Source organism: Syzygium oleosum, unplaced genomic scaffold (assembly GCF_021117445.2).
Source record: "Syzygium oleosum isolate NSW1041296 unplaced genomic scaffold, Sole_v2.1 Sole_v2.15, whole genome shotgun sequence".
NCBI lineage: Eukaryota > Viridiplantae > Streptophyta > Magnoliopsida > Myrtales > Myrtaceae > Syzygium > Syzygium oleosum.
In genome coordinates this window covers 3,167,655-3,191,251 of record NW_026607499.1, presented here as the reverse complement: position 1 = coordinate 3,191,251, position 23,597 = coordinate 3,167,655, and the positions used below count along the sequence as shown (strand labels likewise).

Sequence of the window (23,597 nt, the reverse complement as noted above, 5' to 3'; positions counted from 1 at the left end):
GCTCGGCTGACTTTTTTTTGCACATTTGTTGACCGGTAAGGATCTCATGTATCCGGGCCTCAGTAATTTGATTTTGATTATAAGATTGTATCGCCATCACGGGTTTAGCTCTTTCTTCGCCGCCGGCTCGTCCCCCTCGTCGAACTTCCAGAAGCTCGCTCGACTCGAGAAAGGGCCTGGCCGGGTCGGGCCGGGCCGTGAATGGCAACGCGCCCGCGAGTCACGAGACCGAGGGGTTACTTGGGATACCCGGTTGTTGCTCATCCGTGTTGGTTCCGAGCGTGCGAAGACGAATCGCTAATTGAATTATTGAAATATGCTTTTAACTAATAAAGTCGATGTCATCTGCCGCTTTCGCATGATAAAGAAAGTATCGGGTTCCCATCTAGGCAACCCCAGTACTAGAATATTTTGAGACTTTGGCATTGACATATAGCGGGGGGGAGCGGACATAAGATAGTGCCTCCACCAGATAGCACGAAAAAAACGTTAGAGAGAAGACTTGGAACTTTTGGTCGAGTTCCAAACGTCACGAGCAAGGAAATTAACCGGTTCTTCAAAAATCAAAGTCTTCCCAGAGTCATTGAAAAAAAGCTGAGTAGTTTGATTCTTCCTATGGTCTGATTCTAGAGATTAGGGCCCCCCATTGATTAAGAAATTCGGAGAACTTTCTCTAGCGACCATTCGTATCGCCCTGTATGGTTCTTTCTCTGCATGCAGCAGTGGAAGATGAAAAAGCAGGGTGGATATTATGTAGCTGCAAGTATTGTGTCTGGGAAAAATACTTCAGTTCTAAGGAGCTTTTGTTGTGCTCACAAGCCTCCCTCAAATAGTCTTTCCAGCTTCATTTCTCATCAAGCAGTATGCTCCGATTGATGTTATTGCCGTTACCTGTTTTCTTAGCCTTCCCTTCTCGGCTTTTCGGGCGAGTTTCGCTGTGTAACACGAGCAATAGATTAGTTCAGAGATGAATTTCTAAGGACTCATCTACCGGTAGCATGCTTCAGAGACAAAACTACAGAAGTCCAGCTATTTTCTGTGCAAGGGACTGTTCTCAGTCCAATAATGATCTGCAACTGATGTCAATTTTTACTTCATTTGACATGGCCCGCGCACCAACTTTTGCTTGCTAGGGTGATGTGCCGTTTCGATTGGATACAAAAATATGGCGGTACCTGGTCAGTTGTCAAATATCAGATGATGGAATCTGGGAAAAGAAAGATGCATTGGCTTTCTATCATTTCGAGAAGAGATGCATCAACTTTGCTTAAACTTAAAGCTGTCCCTCTTCTTGTTGAAGAACAGCAATTATGGTTCAACAGGGCTCCGAACTGGAATCAATTGAACTGTACGTTTCTCGTTTTTGAGAGATAAACACACCCTAATACGAAAATCATGACCGAAAGAAGTTTCAAAACAGTTAGCTATTTTGTATTGATAACTGGGGCTGCAGAAGATACCAAAAGCTCTTGAATGCTCATTAACTTGATGTCCCTCTGCTAACAATGGATATCTCATGCATGAACGAGCAGATTATCGAGTTCATGACCATCATAACCAAACTTTTACGACGCATTCTGCCGGGGTCAAGAGCTTCAAACACTGGTAATATATAAAAGAACCAACTATGTTTGAACCTTTACCCAACTAACACGCATAGAAAAAAGGCGTCAAGAAAACCTGTGCCTGCATTGTAAATTTTATAGTAAATGAGTACACCAAACCCACCACAGAATGGCCTCCGTATTAGGCGATGCTTTGTCAATGGGACCTGCCTGTACTACATGTGACTTCACACTTTAACTTTTGCTGCAGCTTCCTTAATTTGTTCGATTGTGAAGATTCCAAAAACATCATCATCACTTACAGCATTGATTACCGCTAGCGCTACATCATCAACACTAACGGGTGGAGCCAACAGAATATCAGATGCTGGGAGAGAGCTTAGAGGTTTGGTGAAGTTCTCCACGGCCTGCAAAATTCTCTCCACTGGTTCACCAATAATGTCGAGAGGAATCTCGATACCATCTATCCTCCTTTTCCCGTATATGAAACCCGGTCTCAAGACAACACCTGGAGCGAAGAAAACATTCACATCAGTCCTGTTGCAACTGATAGCCATGATCAAATCAATAATTCTTCCTGAGGACTTTTCTCTAAACTTAGTAAACGACTGTAAACCATTAGCTTGCCCACAGATTTAATGAAAAGTTGCTGCAAGATTCTCCATAGTTGAATTTTATTTGGGGAAATGCATCATTGAAAAAAGGAGCTGTAGCCCAAGATTAGGGCAATGCCTACACATACATGCGGCTTGCTCTTCATTCCAAGGATATTGTTCACCAGACTAGTATGAATAATGTTGACTGGGCTGCTATCAAAGCTTATACTTGATTTTGTCATGGAAAATTTAGTTAGCAATACTCGTCCATCCACATGACAAATATCCCTGTAGAAGACACGTCTCAGATTACCTGCGTTCGGATACTTGGAGAGGACTTCTGATTCGGCTTTCCTCTTTCCGGTGAAGTATCCAGAAGAAAGAAAAAAAGATGGTAAGTTGTAGTCATGCACGGAGATAAGGACGAACTTCGGAACACCTGCAAGGAATAAAAGGAAAGAATATCATGTCGCATTTTATGTTAGAGGACGCGCTGCGGTACATCTAGGGTCCTTATCCATCATATTTCTTTCAGGAAACTAGATCCAGTTCCTAAAGCCAAGACTAGCACGATTAACCAATTAACTAAGTAGCCTCGGCTACAACTTCTCACCAAAATCCTTTGCAGCATTTACAGCAACAACGTTGGCCTCCCCGTTGATCCTCTGCATCTGCTCTTCACTACCAAAACCACCAAGGGTTGAAACCACAGCAGTTGCCCCAACTAAAACTTCATCCCAGTTGGCATAGAAAACATCTCCTACAAGGAGATACATTAAGTAATAATTAATTGAGTGTAAGCTACAGAGCATGTGACATGTCACTCCTCCCTGTGTGCACAAGTGCCATATAGTAAGTGCGCGAGTCTCCTTGGTAACAGCTCCATAGCCACTTAGAGAGCCAATCATCGACATCTAGTAGAAGCCTACACAGTCTATTCCAAGTTATTAGCCTTGGGCGTGCACAGAGTGCAAAAAAGCTCTGCATTGTTGCATCAACTTTGTAGCCAGTAGCAGCCTCAGAACTTGAGCACAGCCTGATTCTCAGAACTTTCAACTGTAATTTGCAGTAAATTTTCAGTTGAAGTATTACTATGTCCATAACATAATTCTGAGAATCAACTAGAAGACAAAAGTTAACATAGTTTCTTTTGGCCAAGAAGCTGAAACAATTGACAACATTTTAAGGAAACATTAGGACTAAAAACTGTAAAACAAAAAACCGGAAGTTTGTAAGATATGAACAATGCACAAGAATTTATGTCTTACTAGATAGACTAATGTGTTGCACAAAGTGGTATAGCTTTCAAATCGTGCTAGCCAAACAACTACAGCATATATCAAGATCTATCAGAAATTTCATTGCGACTTCCAAGATTTCAAGGGAAAAGGATGCAAAGAAATACATTTCCTTTGAAGCAAGGCCCAACAAGAAAAAAACAATGGCATAATCACTCAATAAAGCTAAATTTAAATGAAGAACTGTCCAAGCATTCTGCGACGAGTTACTGATAGGAGTTTGCCTTTACTGTGATAATGCATCTAAAATTCATACTTGAATGAAAGTTCAAACAAAGAAGTCCAAAAGACGTGCCTGAAGCCCATGTAACCTGATCCACCCAAGATCCTGGGTAGGTAGGTCGTCCGGACCTGCAAAGGTAGATATATGTACAGTTCAAACCAGGTTCTATTGGAAAAAATTCAGCTCTACCAATTTAAGACCACAAAATGTCTTGACGGGATAAATGACTCTCAATCCGTCATTGGCTGATTATTCGAATTGGGAACTGACCATCAGCAGATCCGTCTATAGGTTTCCCACTTTTATAGAATAGTTCTCTCACCTGCTCAAGCTAACAACCTCTATCCCCTTGGATACAGCAGCCTTACAAATTGCAGAGCCAACAAATCCGCTGCCTCCGAGGACTACAACCTACCAATAGAAGATTCACCGTGACAATGCCATTGTTATATGCAGGCAACAAGAGCTCAAGCTAATGACTTACGCCATGATGTAGGTGCAAGTCTAACAAGTTCATACCCGTTCAGTCTTCACATCAGCCACAACATCTATCGTAGCAGAATTTGAGTCGTCCCGTACACCAGCTTCTGCATAGCTGCAGTTGACTCTTAACCTGCAAATTCTACGGCCATCGTCAACATATACGTACGGTTACTTCGAGTGTTATCCAAGGAAGAAAATATCTGAGGGAATTTAATATGAGAAATGGAACAAGATGACACAGCAACAAAAGGCATAGCATGATGCATAGCGGAGGTAGACAAGCGGGTCTAGACTCTGGAGGCCGCACCAATTGGTGGCAAAAGTAGATATGGAGAATCATTCTACAGCACAACAAAAGGAAGTGGTCAACAAACAGAGGAAACGACGACGTCTGACCAGAAAAAAAACTGCACGGGCCATTAAAACTCCTTTCCGCAATGCTGTACCAGCTCGACACAGCTTACTGCCTCGGAAAAATTTGTCTTGAAACGTTGCAAACTCGGGACAAGGCACCGCGCCATTTCATAGCGCCGGTAGGAATTACAGCTAGGGATGGTCATAAAACGCTCTCTCGGCCATCCTCTCTCGAGTATCCTTGCTTGCATTCCTCGTTCGAATCGAAACTGTAAATAGGAGAAAAGCGCCCATTGCCTTCCCTATCACAAATTTGATTCGAACAGCACCTCATGCACTCAAAAGAGCTACAGCTCTTAACTGGTCCCCCAAACCCCTTCGAATTGCGTATTTCGGAACAGAGGGGAACAGTCTCTCTCTCTCTCTCTCTCTCTCGATCAAACGTGAAAACTATCATACAATCAATGCAACAAGACCGCGAAATGCTCTGTATCAGTACACCCGATCGCACTGGATAGAGTGCGAGAGCACTGCGCGGAAGATAATACGAGCGAAATTCGAGAGAATTCCGAAGCAAGAGAAAAGGAAAGGTTCGCGTAAACGGGAGAGCTGACCGGGGGGCGGGAACGGAGATGGAGCGAGCTGGAAAGGAAGCGCGGGCGAAGGAGGAGGACGACGGAGGCCTGGAGATGGCGGCTAGCGAAGAGAACGACGTCATTTCTCCTCTGCAACCGGCCGACGCGAGCACTCGACCCCGCCGGTGACGACGATGTCGGACAAGAAGGGAGGACGAGGTTCGGAAATGGCGGAGACTGGTGTCCGAATTTTCGTGGAAATCGAGGGGAAAACGTTCGGCCACTCGGGAGTTGGGGCTTTAGGATTCTCCGACGTTCGGTCGAATTTTTTTTATTTTTTATTTATCAGGGCCGGAACGGGTCTTCAATCCTTTATTTTTCTTAGCGATAATTATAAAAAATAAAATAATTTTCCTGTTCCTGCTTTTTCTTCCCAGGAGTACGTGCTACTCCCATTCTCGGAATAAGAATCTTTAAATTTTTATTTTTCACTACTGAAATTCGCGATCGCGAGAAATACGTGTGACTTTGGAAACGCGTTCGGACTCTATACTACTTTAGATGAACAAGACCTGTTCTCACACGATAAACAAGCAACGGAGAGCTACTTTCGTGAGAACAGGGGCACGAGGTCCCATCTATCTTTCCCGAGCTCCTGATGGCAAGGAAGAAGCAACTATACACCAAACAATCGTACGTCACCAGGAAACAGGCTATGTTCACGTCCGCTTGACGACGATCGCTTGAGTTAGTTGATGATATTCGAGCTATTCCCAAGAGATCGTCGTCGATGGACAGTCAGGGGGGGGGGGGCCTCTCCAACTGGTGCCTCCATGTCCAATGGGCTCATAACTTGTAGGCCCATGAAAAAAGCCATTGGATAATGTAAACATTCGTTATTTATTTTAATTATTTTTTAAGGGTAAAAGCCATAAAAAAAAACTCAAAATTATGTCCGTCGTGACATATTTGCCTCCCAACTTTTTTTTCGTTACCCCAAAAGCTTCAAACTTGTACCCATGTGACATATTCTCTCTAAACTTGTACATGTGTGACACATTTATTCCAAACTTTTTGTGTGACACAAGAAATCCCGGACTTGTATTCATGTCATGCATTTGCCCCAAATTTATTTTTTATGACACCAAATTTTCCCAAACTTACACTCGTGCCATACATTTATCCTCCGTCAAGATTTTTTTTTTCCTTTTTCTTTTTCCCTTCCTCCTTCATCTTCAGTGCCGCCTTCGCCGACACCACCATCCATTGCCATTGTCCTCACCGTTGCCAAACCAGGGAAGAAAACGAAGGAGCAAGTTAAACAAAAAAGGAAACAGAAAACAGGAAAAGAAAAAAGCATATAATGAATTGACATATTTTTGTCGGGTCAAAGACCGTTTGCTTTCCGTCTTCTTAAGGACGACGAGATAATTTATTACTAGATATCTCGAATGGTAAATGAGAACACGAAAAAACATAAGAATCTCAAGGTCTCGAGCGGCCTTAAACGACGAGCGTGCTTTCGCGTTTTGCTCTCTCGACTATATGTAATGCATATACGACTTGGAAGCAACAAGTCCAACGAACGACTTAACAGTTACAACTTCTTCGCCGCGAAAAGAAATCGCGGTGAATGAAGAAGAAGAAGAAGGAAGACGCAATCAATTCAACTCATGCTATACATCTTCATGAACGTCGGTTTTCGGATTTTGGTGACTGGAATATGTAATTGGAGGAACCACGTTTGATTCTGCTTTGTTTTGTTTCTGGAAAAAGTAATGGAGTTACACGCCTAGATCCCTGCAAGGAAAGTGATAGAGACGAATGAAGCTGATGTGGATGTTGTTCTTGTTGTTTCCTTTTTACCCTTTTTGATGTAGTGTTGTTGTGTCAATGCTTGTTAATCAGGGTACAATGAGCTTCGGTCCATCAAGACTAACATAGAACTACAAATTAGGATGGACGTGTACAGACCACTCGAGAATTTCGCCGGAAGCGCCTTTTGCTGTCAAAATTGCAAAGTTAGTCCATGGTTCACTCGACTGTATGCCGAGGAAAGGGTTGTTGGTATTGGTTCCGAAAGAATGTCGAGACTGGACTTTTCGATACGAGCGTGCAAACAACTTCGATAGCCATGGATTTTGGGCACGCACATGCCGAGTTATCCTGTCTTCTCTAAATGGAAGCCAACTGTTTGTGTTGATGTATCTAATGCGCTCCTTGAACTTTTTACACTGATCCTGTGTGGTAGATGAGGGCCTCTTGTTAGGGTCAAGTTGACAGGAATGAATTGAAGGAAATTAAGCTAACCAAGATCAGCAGAATCCGACTACAATGATCACTCAATTAGGGATCATCAGATTAACTTTTTCCTGGGATAGTGATTCATCTTTAATGCCACAAGCTTTTACAGGAAAGGAACAAAGATTTTTCTGGGACAACCATTAAATTATTGCATTGTGAATAAGTTGCAATTCAGTTCACATAACAAGCACGGAAAAGAGGAACGAGGATGCAGTTCAATTGACCGTAGCCAGGACAATTACACCGAGTGAGAACATGGGATTGCCGTTTAGATTCTTTGGATACTACGAATCTTACATTTCAGATTTCCGCCAGCTGGTCTTGTTGGTTTCGAGAAGTGAGTTGATGGAACGAGTTAGATTTAGGGAGATTGTCGCGGTTAGTTCTTAGACTTTCCATTTACGGAGTATCTGTTCATTTCCCGTTTCGCTTGTAGAACACTCCCCACTCCAAGTCTCGCGCGGCTCAAATCCCCTTACCGACTTACTTTGATGTTATATAAACAGGTAGTCTATATGGCCATGGTTGGATCATTCCCTTTCAACTCGTTCCTGTCCGGGGTGCTTTCTTGTTTCAGGACGGCGGTCCTTGCAGGTGAGTAGGGGCAGGCTTGTGAATATATATTTGATGTCCACTGGAATTTTTCTGCGTTAATTAGAAATGCGTCTAACTCTAATTGATTTCATTGTTGGTAGTTTGTCTCCGTATCCAAGTGAACAAGGAGAATAAGGAGTTCAAGGTAAGCCTGACCATTGCGAGAAACGGAGGAATTACGGCGTCGTAATTGTTGCTTGTACTTTGTTCTTTCGTTTTTCCCGGTTCTGCAGGATCTACCGCCCGAGCGTGCTTTTGCAGATTCTGTTCTCTGCAGATTGGTGCTTCCACTTGGTGATCATGAACTTCCTTGGCTGAATTACAGCCACGGGCTTTGCAGGAAGATTTCTACTGATAGCCGAATGTCTCTCCGTTGCTGATCCTTTCTTCGTTCATCGGATTGCAACTTACAAGTGGTGATACCGGCATATTCTTGTCGAACGACTTGGAAGCAGAAAATGGATGATGTCTTATGCTTTCCAACTTCACTTGTTCCATCTTTTAGTACATGTTCAAGCTCTATCGATAAAGAATTAGGATCATAGAATTTGTTGAAGGAATCTCATATTTCTCAGAGTGTCAAGACCTGAAAGATGAAGTAATTTGCAGAGTATCGAAGTGCACCGAAAAATTACAGCAAAAGCCGAAAGGGGCCACGAGTTCACCCCCGATCACCGGCCCTTCCTCCAAAACACTGGACCATGGCTCGGTGTCCCCGTTTCCAACACACGTCTCGAGTTTTCTCGTCATCAATGGTGGGAGATAAAAGACGGCGCACTTCCGAATCACCATGCATCACGTGATTAACGGAACTACTAAGATTATTACATAGCGTTATCTTACATCTGGTGAAAGCAAAGCTTTGCTCGGCGTCCTAGAAGTCAAATTAAAGCAAAGTACCATCCGATGCGTCTCCAGTGGAACGGATCCGATCGTCAACGCAACGGTTCTTTTTCCTCTTTTTCTTCTCAAAACGAACGAAAAACGCCAAAGACACATAAAAAGAGGCGCATGAAAAAGTCCCCAAAAGCTAACATTGAATAAGGCCGAAAGTTGCAATAAAAACATTAAATTCCTACACGAAATAAAAGTGAATAATAGTGTCTCTTTTTTTTTAATCATCGTCTCTCTCTCTCCCTCTCGCCGCCCTTCAAATTTCGAAATTCAAAAAAAGAAACTCCTCCAACGTTCGACATCCATCCTCTCTTCTTCGCTCGCTGTTAAAACGACCCCCCAGTTCCTCTCTCCGCTCGCCGCAGCTTCTTCACCTTCTTCTTGTTTCTCTCCTGCTCTCGATGTTGCCGAGCTCGAGCCCCGCGTAGCTCCGTCCCGGGGTCGTCGGCCCTCCGAGTTTCCCCGGCTGCCGCTTCACTCCGGCGGTGTCGCTTCGAGCTGAGGGGGTAAGCTTTTTCTTCATGCGCTCGTTCCGCCTTTTCATTTGGGCGTGTGGACCGAGGTTCTCGTGCTTAACTGCTTAGAGTCGGACGGTGCGCGCGAGCGCGATTCGGTGTGCGCGGCTCGTTCGTTGACGGCGCGTCGCTTCGTAATTCCTACTGTTTTAGCAATTCTTGTCGTAATTCAGTGAGATTATGAAAATGTGAGAAGCTTTAGGAATGGTTCGGATTCGAAGCCACGGCTCGATGCGATGCTGTCACTTTGAACTGGTTAAGGCTGAGGTTTTTTGTAATTTAGTCTCTGATAACTCAGTGATATTGTTCTCTGCACAAGATGCTCTGCTCACAAGGGGTCACTTACTAAATCAAATTACTATGAGATTATGGTCGCATGTCCCGGGGCTCTTTTAACAATTTCCTGATGAATTCCAGGCTCTCATAGGACAGAGATGGATACCGGAGTTCACCTGAGAAGAATGAGCACGCCCGGAATCCGGCAAGTCAATAACTCCAGAGACGACGCCGACAGCGTAGTCAGCAGCGCCGAGTTCGCTAGCTACACGGTCCACATACCCCCCACGCCGGAGTACCATCCGATGTACATGTCGATCGAGACTTCAAATGCCGAGAAAGTCGAAGACCTGTACGCGTCGAACTCGCTCTTCACGGGAGGGTACAACCGCGCCACGCGCTCCTTTTTGAAGGAGAAGATGACCGACTCCGTGTCGAACCATCCTCAGATGGCGGGTGCGAATGGATCAACCTGCGCGGTACCCGGGTGCGACGCGAAGATCATGAGGGACGAGCGAGGAGAGGACATTGTCCCGTGCGACTGCGATTTCAAGATATGCAGGGACTGTTTCAGGGACGCGGTGAGAGGGGGAGATGAGGTTTGTTTGGGATGTAAGGAGCCTTACAAGGGGCTGGACATAGCCGAGGCCGAGATGAATGATGGGCGGCGGGTGTCTTCCGGTGGAATGTCGAGGACCGAGCGAAGGATGTCCCTGATTAAATCAAGGATGTCGATGAAGAGGTCGGAAATGGATGATTTTGATCATAAAAATTGGCTCTTTGAAACGAAGGGGAGCTATGGCTATGGTAACGCGATGTGGCCTAAAGAGGACATCGATGGAGATTGCGACGGATTCGGTGACCCTCAAGTGCTTTATGACAAAAAGTGGAGGCCCCTTACTCGCAAACTAAATGTCTCGACTAAAATCCTTAGTCCCTACAGGTACATTCTATTGAACAACTTTGAAGCTCTCTTTTGTGCCTCTGTGCTTGATAAGTATAGTATGCTTCTTTGGCTGATACCAATACAGTTTTCCTTGGAGTTAAACATTGCATAATCGCAGTGTGCTGCTCAAGTTTGCTTCTCTTTTGAATCATGAACTGAAATTTTTCACTATGTGATGTTCCAAAATAGATGGTCATGACAAAATCCATTGTAGCACATACTGGTGAATCAATGAGATGCTTTCTCGATTGCATAATTTGCATGATGAACCTATTTATCTTCAATATTATCTCTGTGATTTTCTGTTAAGATTATCTTTCTGGCAGTGTGATTCTTAGTCTAGCGTGTTGCTGCTACTGAAGTTGTTAGTTGCATAAATTTGGATTAATTTTCTTGCATGATTACTGTGATAAGTATATTTCTGACTGGTTTTCACCATGGTTGACATGCCGTATCGCTCAAATGGACCATATTTTCTTCAGTTTAGAAGACCTTAATCTATGCTTTAGGGCATTCTTTATTGCGGCCGAGTTGGTGAACATTCTCATCAGCATATTGTAACATTTCTTCTTTCAGGCTCTTAATTTTCGTCCGAATTATTGCTCTGGCGCTACTTTTGGCATGGCGGATTAAGCATCCTAATGAAGATGCGATGTGGCTGTGGGGAATGTCTGTGGTTTGCGAGATATGGTTTGGAGTCTCATGGCTACTTGACCAACTTCCAAAACTCTGTCCTATTAATCGCGCTACCGACCTTGATGCTCTGAAAATGAAGTTTGAAACTCCTACTCCTACCAACCCTACTGGAAAATCTGATCTCCCGGGCATCGATATCTTTGTCTCCACCGCTGATCCGGAGAAGGAACCACCTCTTGTCACTGCAAACACCATTCTGTCTATATTAGCAGCTGACTATCCTGTCGAGAAGCTCGCATGTTACGTGTCTGATGATGGAGGTGCACTCTTAACCTTTGAGGCAATGGCAGAGGCTGCAAGTTTTGCCAATTTGTGGGTCCCATTTTGCCGTAAGCATGAAATTGAACCCAGGAATCCAGAATCTTACTTCAGCCTAAAGAGAGATCCCTACAAAAACAAGGTCCGACAGGATTTTGTTAGGGACCGTAGGCGGGTTAAGCGTGAGTATGATGAATTTAAGGTTCGGATCAATGGCCTTTCCAATTCGATACGACGACGTTCGGATGCTTACAATGCTTGCGAGGAGCTAAAAGCTGCGAAGCTGCAGAAAAAAAATGAATCTGGTGAAGGAGTGGAGATTTTGAAGATTCCTAAAGCTACTTGGATGGCTGATGGAACCCACTGGCCGGGCACCTGGACTGTTCCTGCAGCTGAACACTCGCGGGGTGATCATGCAAGCATCATACAGGTATGACTTTGACTAATAAAAGGATTCCGAGTGCTTAAGATTGATTTGTTCACAATCTTAACTGTATGAATTGCAGGTAATGCTGAAACCTCCAAGTGATGAACCATTGAGAGGTACTGAATCAACATCACCTGTTGATCTAACTGAAGTGGACATTCGTCTTCCCATGCTGGTGTATATATCTCGTGAAAAGCGTCCTGGTTATGATCACAACAAGAAAGCCGGTGCTATGAATGCACTTGTTCGAGCCTCGGCCATTATGTCTAATGGCCCCTTCATCCTAAACCTTGACTGCGACCATTATGTATACAATTCCCAAGCAATGAGAGAAGGCATGTGTTTTATGATGGACCGAGGCGGAGATCGCATCTGTTATGTCCAGTTCCCACAGAGGTTTGAAGGAATAGACCCATCCGATCGCTATGCCAATCACAACACCGTCTTTTTTGATGTCAACATGCGTGCTCTTGATGGTTTACAAGGCCCGGTTTATGTTGGAACCGGATGCCTCTTTCGTCGGACTGCTCTATATGGCTTTGACCCACCTCGAGTCAAAGAACGTGGTGGCTGCTTTAGACAGATCTTCAAGCGACATCAATCATCTGCTGCTGTTGCTTCTACTCCTGAAATTTCCCTTGTCGAAAATCACTTTCTTGGTATGGGAGATTCTGGCCAAGAAGAAGTGAATCTTCTCCCTAGTAAGTTCGGAAATTCAGTCCTCTTTGTTGAATCTATTCGCATAGCTGAATTTCAAGGTCGTCCGCTCGCTGATGACCCATCTGTGAAAAACGGGCGGCCGCCTGGTGCTCTTGCTATTCCTCGGCAGCTTCTCGATGCACCGACTGTTGCTGAGGCAATCAGTGTCATCTCATGCTGGTATGAAGATAAAACTGAATGGGGGCAACGAACTGGTTGGATATACGGGTCTGTCACGGAAGATGTGGTCACGGGATATAGAATGCATAACCGAGGATGGAGATCTGTTTATTGTGTTACCAAGAGGGATGCTTTCCGTGGGACCGCGCCTATTAATCTCACTGATCGGCTCCACCAGGTTCTTCGATGGGCCACCGGTTCTGTGGAAATATTCTTCTCTCGTAACAATGCGCTTCTAGCCAGCAGAAGGATGAAGTTTTTGCAAAGGATTGCTTATTTGAACGTTGGACTCTACCCATTCACTTCCATTTTCCTAGTTGTCTATTGCTTTCTTCCAGCATTATCCCTCTTCTCTGGTCAGTTCATTGTTCAGTCCCTTAATGTTACTTTTCTGACTTATCTCCTAGCAATCACTTTAACCCTATGCATCCTGGCAATGCTCGAGATCAAATGGTCCGGGATCGAATTGGAAGAATGGTGGAGAAACGAGCAATTCTGGCTGATCGGAGGGACGAGTGCTCACCTTGCTGCCGTAATACAAGGATTGTTGAAGGTGATAGCAGGGATTGAGATCTCCTTCACCCTGACATCGAAATCAGCCGGTGATGAGAACGACGACGAGTACGCGGAGCTCTACTTATTCAAATGGACGTCGCTGATGATACTTCCGATCACCATCATGCTGACCAACTTGATCGCGATCGCGGTGGGGGTCTGTCGGACGATATACAGCATTATACCTCAGTGGAGCCGACTGATGGGAGGTGTGTTCTTCAGCTTCTGGGTCCTCGCTCATCTCTATCCTTTCGCCAAGGGGCTCATGGGAAAGAGAGGGAGGACGCCGACGATCGTGTACGTTTGGTCAGGCCTCATAGCCATTACCATTTCTCTCCTTTGGGTGTCGATCAAACCTCCAGCAGGTAGCAATCAAATTGGAGGCCCCTTCCAGCTGTGGTAGTAGTTTAAGTCATCTTGGATGATTTGGCCTCATCAGACTTTATTTCTGCTTGTGGGACAACTTTCAATGTCCCTAGGTTGACGATGGTACATGCACGTTGCTTGGTGTAGTTATTCTTGTTGAGTTCGAACCTTAAGTCGTTCTTTAGAAAGGTTTCCAGCATTCGTATTAGCAACCATTTCCATTTGCACGCTTTCATGTTGCAATCTGTTGCACTTTGCTTGATTGAAAAATATAGGGAAACTTCCTTAGGGGAGAAAAAGCACAGAACCAACATCACCAGTAAAATCTATTACATGTCTCCCTGCAGACGCCTTAACTGTCGCCCCGACACTCTTTCTGCTGTCATCGAAGTCTACGAGAGATACCAAACCGAATTGTTAGGATCGAACACCGCAAGGAAAATATAGATTGGATCTTATGGGTCTCGCATAACAAATTCGGGATACGTGATCCGAGTGCAATTAATAATTTTCCTAAAAAAGAAAGAACAGGTAACCTCACAAAGAAGGTAATGATGCACAAATTAGCTAAAGAACAGCCGTAGTGGGACCTAACATCACTCAGCAACCTAAACTTGCATTACTCAGCTGGAATATATTCCCTTCGCAACTAGAGGCAAATCAAAATCTGTAGAGATTGTTTAATCAAGGCTACCTTACACATATCCACACAAAGAATGGAAAGAATATATTCACGGATCTCCAAACTATATCATCCCCTCAATTATTCCACAAAATTCTCAAAAAGAAAGGGAAGCCAATTTACATATATGATTCTATGACCCATCAGACAGACGCCTGATTATCCGAGACCGACCTGACCGGGATCCGCTCCCTCTGCCTCGGCCGGCGCTTGTGGCTGCCGCCAAACTTGAGCCTCCCTGTGTCCTTGAACCGCGCCTTCTCTGATGGGACGATCACGCACTCCGGCAGCGGGACAGGGTACCGCAGCGTGTCGTAACAGTAGGAGTAGTACATGTATCGCTCGCGGAACCGGCGCATGGAGCAGCGCTGGGCCGGCGTGATGGTGGCGAAGCTCCTGGCCTCGAGCTGGGCGTCCTTCTCGCGGTAGCCCTCATCCGGGAATTGCCGGATCGGGTCGGCCAGGCAGCCCTCAAGGACAAGGTCCTTGAACTCGGACACGAACGGCGCGTACTTGTAGTTGACTTTGTATCGGCCACCGGAGGTCGCCCAGTCGGAGGCGTCCCAAATGGTGGCATAGAGGGACATGGGCTTCAATGGGAAATCACTACCCATTGCCTCACTTTTCACTATCTCTCTAACAGGCACTTCATCCACATAAAATCTGTAAAAAAATGAGAAAAGTCACACCAAATTGTTTATCAAGAACGATTAGCCGAGATAATTACATGATAAGGGAAGATCATGTGTTATCTTCGGCACGAAAGCTAGGACGGTGAACATACACAAGCATGAAAATTTTCTAAACGTGTAGTTGGTTTGCAAGCTAGGGAATATCTGATTGTGGAAAAATTTAGGCATGGTGCAGAAAAGTTAGGTAGCAAGCTCTGTCAATGGAATTTATGGGAAAACTACGTGAGGGTCTTTCTCTAAAGTAGCCGAAGGTATGAGATTAATTACTACTCTTGGCCCAACTCTCCTTAATTGTCAAAATTCGATCTTTTCACTGCCATGAAAACTTGAGCCATGATGGTTCTTGAAAATACAGAGCTTTCCCCATTTTCGGACAGAACCTCAAACGTTAGAACAGCTTCGCTGTTGGCCCGATTTGAGCCGCCAAGAAAGAAAAGAATTCCTCGTTTCTTTCAAATGGGACGTAGTTGAGAGACTCACATGATCTTGTTGGTGGTCCAAAGGATGCTGTAGCGATGGTATTCCTTGGTGGGATCGAACCAGAGCGTGTATCTCTCTTCCCTCCCACGGTGCGTGCTTCCGTTCCCGTAGACGTTGGTCTGAAACCTCCACGGCTTGCCTCTTACGTTGCCCAGAAACTCTATGTCCAGCTCGTCGTGGGTCTTCTCGAACACGTCGCCGTTCGATGTCTGCACCCAGCCGCACGCGCACGCATAATCAGTCAACACGCAAAACCATCGCACGTCTTAATCAAGAAGGTGTAGCAGATTACGAGAACACCCCGGTGAGAACACCCCGGTATGATATCTTAGCCTGATTAATTTCTTTATTAATGCCTCGTTAATGGCGGAGATAATTCAAAGAAGAGAGAGTTTTGTTTCCGTTTCGAACGCGTCTCTGAATCTTCGTTCCTCCGTCCCCTCCGATTCCGGACTCATCCCCGAAAAATAGATGATTGAAGATTGAACGTAATCGAGCAAAACTCACATAAAAGGCGACGACGACGCCGGCGGTGTAGTCCGACGGCAGCTTGATCTTCGCGCTGAAGAATCCATGTCGATACATATCGGAAGAGATGAACCCGGACCCTGAAAACATCAAGAAGAAATAAGAACGCCATGAGAGAAAACGAGTAAGAAGACGATGGGATTGATTATTATTAGGCAAAGTCAACGAGATCATCGCATGATCATGCAAATAGTTTAACCCGTATGCCGATGCGCACACGTCGCATGCGCGTTTCGCAACTCCACACGCACACGCACATGCAGAGGCGGAGGCGGAGGAGGGATACGAACCGGTGAAGCGGTCGAGGAGGATGCGGACGCCGTCGCCGGCGGCGGAGCGGACGACGTTGCCGTCCCCGAAGAGTGGCCGGTAGCCCTCGTCGAAGGAGATGGGGGCGACGTCGAAGGCGGCGTTCGACGTCGAGACGACGAAGCAGAAGAAGGAGATGGAGATGAAGAGGAGGGGGGAGAGAGCAAGAGAAGAAGGTGGTGTGTAGAGAGAGAAACGACGACGGGAAGGAGGATGACGACGATGACGATCCATGGCTTTGTCTTCTTTGGCTTTCTTTCTCTCTCTCTCTCCTCCGTCCGCTGCCCTTGCTTTCCATTGAAGCATTTGGCTGGTTTTATATATTAAACACACATTGCCATGCCAGCACGTACAGCTGGAATTTTCCCAATTCAAAAGGGTCGCGGAATTGAATTGACATTTCTTTGGTAAATAGCAGGTAGGGTTTGAATTGAACGTCGTTGTGACGAAAATGCCCTTCTGTAGTTAGCACTAATCACGAGTTTTATACCACTAGTCACCGACTAATTAATCAAGTCCAATACTCTATGATGCGAAAGGTACCTGCTCTCGAATTAATATTATTATTATTATGAGCGACGATGACTTTAGTCGCGTTCAGTTCGCATTCGCATCAGGAGACTAAATTTTGCTCAGGAATCACATAAAAGTCCTTAATATTTGAGAATCGGAAATGATATCGATCTGGAATTGACATAAGGAATGATCGGATTCGGCGACATAAATGAGAAGATACCACGCGCGGATGAAGTCCGGGTTGATCGTTTTTTCCGGTACTTTACTTTTTTAATTACGGACGAACTCGGAAAGTATGAATTAACATGAGATTGACAAAAACGAGCATTGCGCGCGTAGATGAAAACCCGTTTCGGTGCGTGAAAACTTATCCGATACGGTATTTATTTTTAGTCCTAAGCTCTGTTTTTCCTCTTTCCGCTTCCTTTTTTTTTCAATCCTGCATGATGGGTTTGGTTCGTATCTACAGAAGATGCCAAGTTGGAAATACTATATAATTACCAGCAAAGAAAGGGGATTGGAGCTTGCCATGTCATGCACAGCCGCCAAACCAGCATGGCTGATGAGCTGAGCTAGGGTTTCCTGCTGCTGCGTTGACAACTGTGGAGGGACATATACACGGAAGGGAAGGTGAGACGACTAAAGAAAGACGGGTTTCGCGCCAAGGTTTCTGCCATGAACGTGAACAGCGACCGTGATATGTCATGTGGGGAATAGCAACTGGCATTTTACCAAGGCGACATACCCTCAACTCAATCATGCCTCGGTTTCTTTAATGGATTCTTGGTATCCGCAAAGGATGGCGACTTCTGCAGAAGCTTGCTGTACCAGTTCGGTTGCACCAGCTTCTTCGATCCCTTTGTTTAATCCGCATGCGATTAAAGAACTAGTTTCATCATCGTTCACGAGAGGACATAGGCCGGGATTGTTTAATGGACCGCAACTTGTCCTCACGCGAGCATGAACCATTCACCCTTTTAATTAAATTTCCCTGTTTGATCATCGCCCTTCCCCTGTCCATTTCGTTCCCACCGTATGTAATCGGAATCGTTTCTTGACTTGAGATAGGAACTGATGAGTCACAGTTCTCTTCGGTTCTTATCCATGTTTTGACCCGAAAGAGGGGGAAAAGAAAACAGAGGATCAGCTCGAATGAATACCCAAAACTCATTTTTGACAGGTAAGAATGGTTACAGCTCAATTTCCTTTTTTATCTCTCTAAGCTTACTCAGACATGGCTGCCCTTTTCTGTTGGTCAGAATTTGGACACTTGCCAATCCCAAGAAAGGAAGGAAAAAACAAAAGCAAAAGCAAAAACAAAAATAGATTTGAAGGAAAAGAACCGTGGAATCCTCCATCGAGCCGAAGTATTTTCCACACCGAAGAGCGCGAATCGGTGTGAATGTCATGCACGTATACTTTTTTGCTTAGCATTGCTTGCATGAAAAATGACGTCGCCGTCGATAAAACGTATGGCGATCAAGATTCGGGACTCGGTCGTCTTGGAAAAATTCGAGCTTTTGCGTTGCTCGGTCAATAATGTCCTCTGGATCTTGGAGCAAGAAGATATCGAGTAGATTCAGTGATGGGTATTGGCCAGTGGAGAAGGTGGGTCAAAGACACCAAATAATGGTCCGTATTTTAAAGCATCATCATTCATTAGCGTTCGGAAGAGGATATTTAGGGGTTTTCTAATCATTCGAGGAATCGTGTGAGGAACCAAGCCGAACCATGGCTTCGACTGTGCGACCATGGTTAGAGAGAGAGAGAGAGAGAGAGACAGAGGATGTGCCACATGACCCCTCCCTTTCTCTCTCTAGGTTGACCAAGATCAAACAACCATAATCATAATAGTAGCAATTATAATAATGATGATGAAATCGAAATTAAAGGGTGTATGAAATGAACTTCTCGTGAATGATGATGAGTTTGGTCTGGAATTAAAATCAAGAATTTGGTAAGAGACAGGTGGCGGTAGGTAGGCGCTTGCGTACGAAAGAGAACAATAAATAATTTTAGAATCAAAGGAGGAGGAGAGAGAGGCTACTAGACTCTAGAGAGAGAGAGAGAGAGAGAGAGAGAGGGGTTAGTAGAGGCCTGTTGCAACAAGTCTTGTAATTGCGAGGGGAATGCGAGGGCATTGAAGTAAATTCACGGTTGCTGAATATTCAGGGGGGTTTTTTTTTTTTGGGCATTAACAGATGGGGAAAGAGTTCGTTTTTTTCGCTTTTCCGCGCAAACTTAAATTGATATTGAATTTTCAGGAAATTATTTTTAGAAAAAAAGTTTTATGGTGGTCTATGTGTTGGTGTTTACGAGACGTGGAAGTTTCAGGTGTCTCGAAATAAAGAAGAATAAAAAAAATTGCGTGAAACTCGGAAGTTTCGTTGAGTGAAAAGTAAAAGTCAATTCAGACACGCTTCAATTTACTTGATTAGGAAAACAAATTTCATTCCAATACCTTTCTCCATGTAAAAAAGGAAAAAAAATAGGAACATTAATGAATGTGAGGTAATAAGATCAATAAATTATTAGAAAACCTATGAGGAATAAAAAAAAATCGAATAAATATTATGGGTAATTCAAATAAGAGCTGGTAACAATATCATTAGGTTATAATTGGAGAGATTTGATAACTCGATCAAATTGATGTGGGATCATAAGTATATTGAAAGTCCTAAAACTTATCGCGAAAATACAATTGAGTCCAAAAATTTGTAAAAAGTGCAATCCAATCTTAAAACTTGTCAGCTAACTGAAAATGCTCATGTGGCTTTTTTAAAAATTATTTTCTCTATCATATGCGACTAAAACGACGTCGTTTTGGTTAATTTCTGATTTTTAATACAAATTTTGTTCAAATTATATTAAGAGTTAACTAAATTAAAAAAAAAACATATAAAAAAACCTGGAGGCGATGACTCAAGCCCTTGCCAACCGTAGGTGAACGTCTGCGGGCCCTTAGTCAGATCTGGGCAAGGGTCACAGCCCTCACCTCTATCCTAGGTCTAGCTGAGGGCTAGTGTGGGTCACCAACCCCTAATCGAGGCTCGGTGACCCCACCGACCATTTCCCCACCTTCGCTAGGAAGTGCCAACGATGGTGGGCCATGGGCCTCGCCACCTGGTTTCTCACCGATATCTCTCTCTCTATATATGTATCTCAATTTAGCTTATTTTTTAAATATAATTTAAATAAATTTATATTAAAAATCAAATTTGGACCAAAATGACATCGATTGGCGTCTTGTTTCATGTTTTAGCCACGTCATTGCCACATAGGAGAAAGAGATATTAAAAAAAAAAACTACGTCGGCATTTTTTTGTTAGTCAAATTGGACGGAATTGACAGAAGGACTTGATTATACAAATTTGACAAGTTTTAGGATTTGATTGCACTATTTTGTAAATTTTAGTACTCAAATACACTTTCGTGACAAGTTTTGAGATTTCCAGTGTATTTATCTCTATTAAGATTGATTATGTGATTTAAGAGCGAGTAACCTTTGCAAGTCGATGGTTTACACAAATAAAAAAAATACCGAGTATTAAAAATGTTGGTAATTTACCCATAACTAAATAGACATTGGTAAGTTTCTTAAATAAGAGTCGTAACAAAGTTGAAGGAACATTAATAGGTCACTCGAATTAATGCTTGCAATATCATACAAGAGATGATATGGTTTTTTTTGTCAAAGTAAAATTTCATTCATTTCCATGAAAGTACAAGAGAAAAACAAAGCAGTCAAATCATAAAGTAAGACAAATTCCAAACAACTTTAAAGCAAAACGAATTTCAGATAACAAGATAAATCATCAGAAAAAAGTTAGAGATCACCTGTTCAAAAAAGCAAATATATGACTTTTTCAAACCAAAAACGAGCAGTCGATCATCGAATCCGTCTTCAATAATGAGCATAAATCGAAATCTCCATCTATTACTACAATCTTGCCTTTCGGCGGTGCGCGCCTAGTTTCGGTGTCTCTAATATCATCTCCGTTTAGAGTAACAAGGTTGAACAAGTATATATCTGATGTTTGTGAAAGTTAAACATTCGCAAAACTCCTCCAATCTCCTTATTATAAATTCACTACACCAAAGATAATATACGTAACATTATTAGGTTTAATGGAAATTATATTTAATGGGCTTTTTTAAGGGAAAATTTCAAATAAAGGGTCCGACGAGTCTTTATTTTCTCAAATAAGAACATGAAGTAGATATTGTTTCAAATGAGGACTTGAAGTGCCCTCATTTTTTCAAATAAAGACCTAAAGTGAACCTTATTTCAAATAAGGGTATGAAGTGACTATGTCAGTCTCAAAAAAGGCTCGACCTCATCAGGGTCAAGGGCATTTTCATCTTTTATTTTTTTTGATTTTTTTCCTTTTATGTTTTTTTTCCATAAAAAACTCAAAAAAGAAAAAAAAAAGACTAAAGTTAATAAAAAAACGGAACATACAACTCCGCCTGTGGCCACCGCCCATCGCTGGTGGGGCGGCAACAATGGCTGGCGAGGTTGTCATCCTCTCTCGATTTTGGCGAGCGTGCAAGCTAACCTCACCTCTAGTCGGCCGAGGCTGCCGCCTCTTCGAGGCGTTGGCAACCCCTCCGGCCATCACCGTTGCCCCACCGGCGACGGGCGAGTGGCCACTGGCAAGAGGGCTAACACTTTTATTTTTTCTTTCTTTTTTTTTAAAATTTTTTTTAGTTTAATTTAATTAAAATTTATGTAAAATTATTTTTGGACAAAAATACTCTTGATCGACAGGAAAATTTGGGCAATCGACAAGCTGGCAGGGTTTTGACCCTTATTTAAAACTGTTATAGTCACTTCATGTTCTTATACGAGAAAATATTGGTAATTGTCTCGTGTTAATTTTCTGTCGCTTTTCACAACGGCGATCCTTTTTGCATTGGGGTGGTGATTTTCATTTACTAAATGGTTATTCTGTTTTTTTTTATCAGATTGAACAAGCTAATTGGTGATTAGTCAATTTGAGTAGAAGTTCGTTACGCCCGGATTCAACTCCACGCTTCCGTCCAAGCTTTCTATTATTTGTCCAAGTTGATTCGCAAAGGTAAAATCCTCACATGTGGTTATCGCAGCGCGCTTTCTTGTGGTTATTCATGGTGGACAACTGTATTTGTTCAAGGTGCATTATATTGTGCAGATGCGCATAAGAAGACCATTAGGAGTATTAACATTCTAGTGTCTAGGCAAGCATATTGAATTTGCATTGCTGTTTGGGTGTACTTTTCAATAGTTGTCAGTGAGCAAGCTTGTTGTACCCGAATTATCTTTACAGTGAGTTATATGTTGACAATAACATCACGCCCGCTGAACATCCAAGCATATCACTAGTCAAGAAGCTGCATGTATTGTAAATGTTCTTTGGAGTCTGGATACCCTGCACCTTATCTTCTACTCGTCGTCTCGCATGTTTTGTCATCATCAAGAAGCCGTATGTATGGATCGCCGAGGTTTTATTCAAAACTGATTCCCGGGTGCATGTGTAACATCCGAAGAAGCACCATATAATAAATGATCTTGTTCGTGGTCATCTTCCATACCTTATAATCTCCCTTAGTTCTTGTGTCGAGTGGCGTCTCCGTCGCTCTTCCCCGGTCCCTTCCCCTCGCGTATTTTGCTTCTAGCGATCCGCTCGCTCGGGTCGTTCGAGTAATTTGTAAGCAAGTCGTGTTCCTATGGGTCCTTCGATGGAGGAAAAGCTTGAAAAGCTTTATTGATCAAAGATCCGACGAACCGTGGGAACATCATCCGACTAGTGATATGCTTGGATGTTCTCGCGGCGTGATTTTTTCTCTTCTTATTTTTACATGACTATGTTATTGATTTAATGCATGACTCATATGATTCTCAATCTATCAAGGTTACATGGCATCTCAAAAAGAGATATTCAATGCAAAGTGGATCGAGCCTTTAACCAACATGTTTGTAAGTTTGTTGGTTGAGGAGGTTAAAAAGGGAAATCGAACATCTTCTACTTACAATAAAGTTGGGTGAAATAATATACGGATCAATTCATTAAACAAAGATACTAATATACCCTAGTTCGCTTGAAGAACAAGGTGAACAAACCGAGGAAACAAGATGGTAGTTTTAAGAAGCTTCTTTCGCAATCCGGATTTGGCTGGGATAATGTGAATAAAACTCGTTATTGTCGACGATCCAAGTATTTGGGAATCTCACATCAAGGTATCTTTTAACTTTTGATTATTTTGATTTCATTGTACATGTAAGTTTGATTATTTTATCTTTTAACTTATTGTAATTGCGTGTTGTGCTCTCCATAATTACATTCGTGAGGAGGACAAGATGGACAAAAACTTTTCCCATTATGGAGATCCAAACTACCCATTTGGAGCTAGAGAAGTGGAGGTTGCGGATGATACACCACTTGAGCAAGCAAATGAGATAAACATGCTTAGGAAAAGTATTGCAAATAAAATGGCAAGGGATTACAATCTGCCCGAGATTCCATGATTTGTGTTTCCGACTTTTGTAATATTATTTTTAAATACTACATGACGATGGGAGAGGATCCTTACATGTACCTTTGTC

General features: G+C 43.3%; 4 protein-coding genes across 5 annotated transcripts; 2 read left to right on the top strand and 2 right to left on the bottom strand.

Moving 5' to 3' along the window:
• Nucleotides 1-1,657: 1,657 nt before the first annotated feature.
• On the bottom strand, nucleotides 1,658-5,437 carry LOC115678002 (uncharacterized protein At1g32220, chloroplastic). Of its 2 annotated transcripts, none has more exons than XM_030601265.2 (7): nucleotides 5,134-5,437; nucleotides 4,202-4,304; nucleotides 4,005-4,093; nucleotides 3,755-3,810; nucleotides 2,775-2,921; nucleotides 2,475-2,600; nucleotides 1,658-2,073 (listed from the first exon to the last, which is right to left on the bottom strand). In XM_030601265.2, the coding sequence occupies exons 1-7, from the start codon at nucleotides 5,235-5,237 to the stop codon at nucleotides 1,793-1,795; spliced, it is 906 nt and encodes a 301-aa protein (XP_030457125.1). In that variant the 5' UTR covers nucleotides 5,238-5,437; the 3' UTR covers nucleotides 1,658-1,792. The 2 variants fall into 2 exon arrangements, with proteins under 2 accessions (XP_030457125.1, XP_030457126.1); XM_030601266.2 differs by having other exon boundaries at nucleotides 4,202-4,295; nucleotides 5,134-5,436.
• Nucleotides 5,438-7,725: 2,288 nt separating this feature from the next.
• Nucleotides 7,726-8,310, top strand: LOC115678229 (dolichyl-diphosphooligosaccharide--protein glycosyltransferase subunit DAD1). Its single transcript, XM_056318559.1, is given in 4 exon segments — nucleotides 7,726-7,992; nucleotides 8,094-8,137; nucleotides 8,226-8,279; nucleotides 8,281-8,310. Coding segments are annotated over 4 exon segments (231 nt in total). The 5' UTR covers nucleotides 7,726-7,889.
• An 883-nt stretch (nucleotides 8,311-9,193) lies between these two features.
• LOC115677993 (cellulose synthase-like protein D3) lies at nucleotides 9,194-14,019 on the top strand. Its single transcript, XM_056318539.1, has 4 exons — nucleotides 9,194-9,392; nucleotides 9,819-10,620; nucleotides 11,200-12,007; nucleotides 12,084-14,019. Exons 2-4 carry the CDS (start codon nucleotides 9,836-9,838, stop codon nucleotides 13,839-13,841), a joined length of 3,351 nt encoding a protein of 1,116 aa, XP_056174514.1. The 5' UTR covers nucleotides 9,194-9,392; nucleotides 9,819-9,835; the 3' UTR covers nucleotides 13,842-14,019.
• A 487-nt stretch (nucleotides 14,020-14,506) lies between these two features.
• LOC115678000 (probable xyloglucan endotransglucosylase/hydrolase protein 30) lies at nucleotides 14,507-16,802 on the bottom strand. The gene is made up of 4 exons (XM_030601264.2): nucleotides 16,477-16,802; nucleotides 16,166-16,266; nucleotides 15,659-15,867; nucleotides 14,507-15,149 (listed from the first exon to the last, which is right to left on the bottom strand). Exons 1-4 carry the CDS (start codon nucleotides 16,799-16,801, stop codon nucleotides 14,630-14,632), a joined length of 1,155 nt encoding a protein of 384 aa, XP_030457124.2. The 5' UTR covers nucleotide 16,802; the 3' UTR covers nucleotides 14,507-14,629.
• Nucleotides 16,803-23,597: the final 6,795 nt, after the last annotated feature.

Bases quoted from the DNA above. Each gene is read 5' to 3' on its own strand.
- LOC115678002 (XM_030601265.2), bottom strand. From the start codon at position 5,237: ATGACGTCGTTCTCTTCGCTAGCCGCCATCTCCAGGCCTCCGTCGTCC. The intron at 4,094-4,201 runs GTATGAACTTGT...TTCTATTGGTAG, and splicing joins CTGATGTGAAGACTGAACGG to GTTGTAGTCCTCGGAGGCAG. The intron at 2,922-3,754 runs GCACGTCTTTTG...ATCTCCTTGTAG, and splicing joins TCAGGTTACATGGGCTTCAG to GAGATGTTTTCTATGCCAAC.
- LOC115678000 (XM_030601264.2), bottom strand. From the start codon at position 16,801: ATGCTTCAATGGAAAGCAAGGGCAGCGGACGGAGGAGAGAGAGAGAGA. The intron at 16,267-16,476 runs GTTCGTATCCCT...TGATGTTTTCAG, and splicing joins CCTCCTCGACCGCTTCACCG to GGTCCGGGTTCATCTCTTCC. The intron at 15,868-16,165 runs GTGAGTTTTGCT...GGCTGGGTGCAG, and splicing joins GCGTCGTCGTCGCCTTTTAT to ACATCGAACGGCGACGTGTT.
- LOC115677993 (XM_056318539.1), top strand. From the start codon at position 9,836: ATGGATACCGGAGTTCACCTGAGAAGAATGAGCACGCCCGGAATCCGG. The intron at 10,621-11,199 runs GTACATTCTATT...TTCTTCTTTCAG, and splicing joins AAAATCCTTAGTCCCTACAG to GCTCTTAATTTTCGTCCGAA. The intron at 12,008-12,083 runs GTATGACTTTGA...TATGAATTGCAG, and splicing joins ATCATGCAAGCATCATACAG to GTAATGCTGAAACCTCCAAG.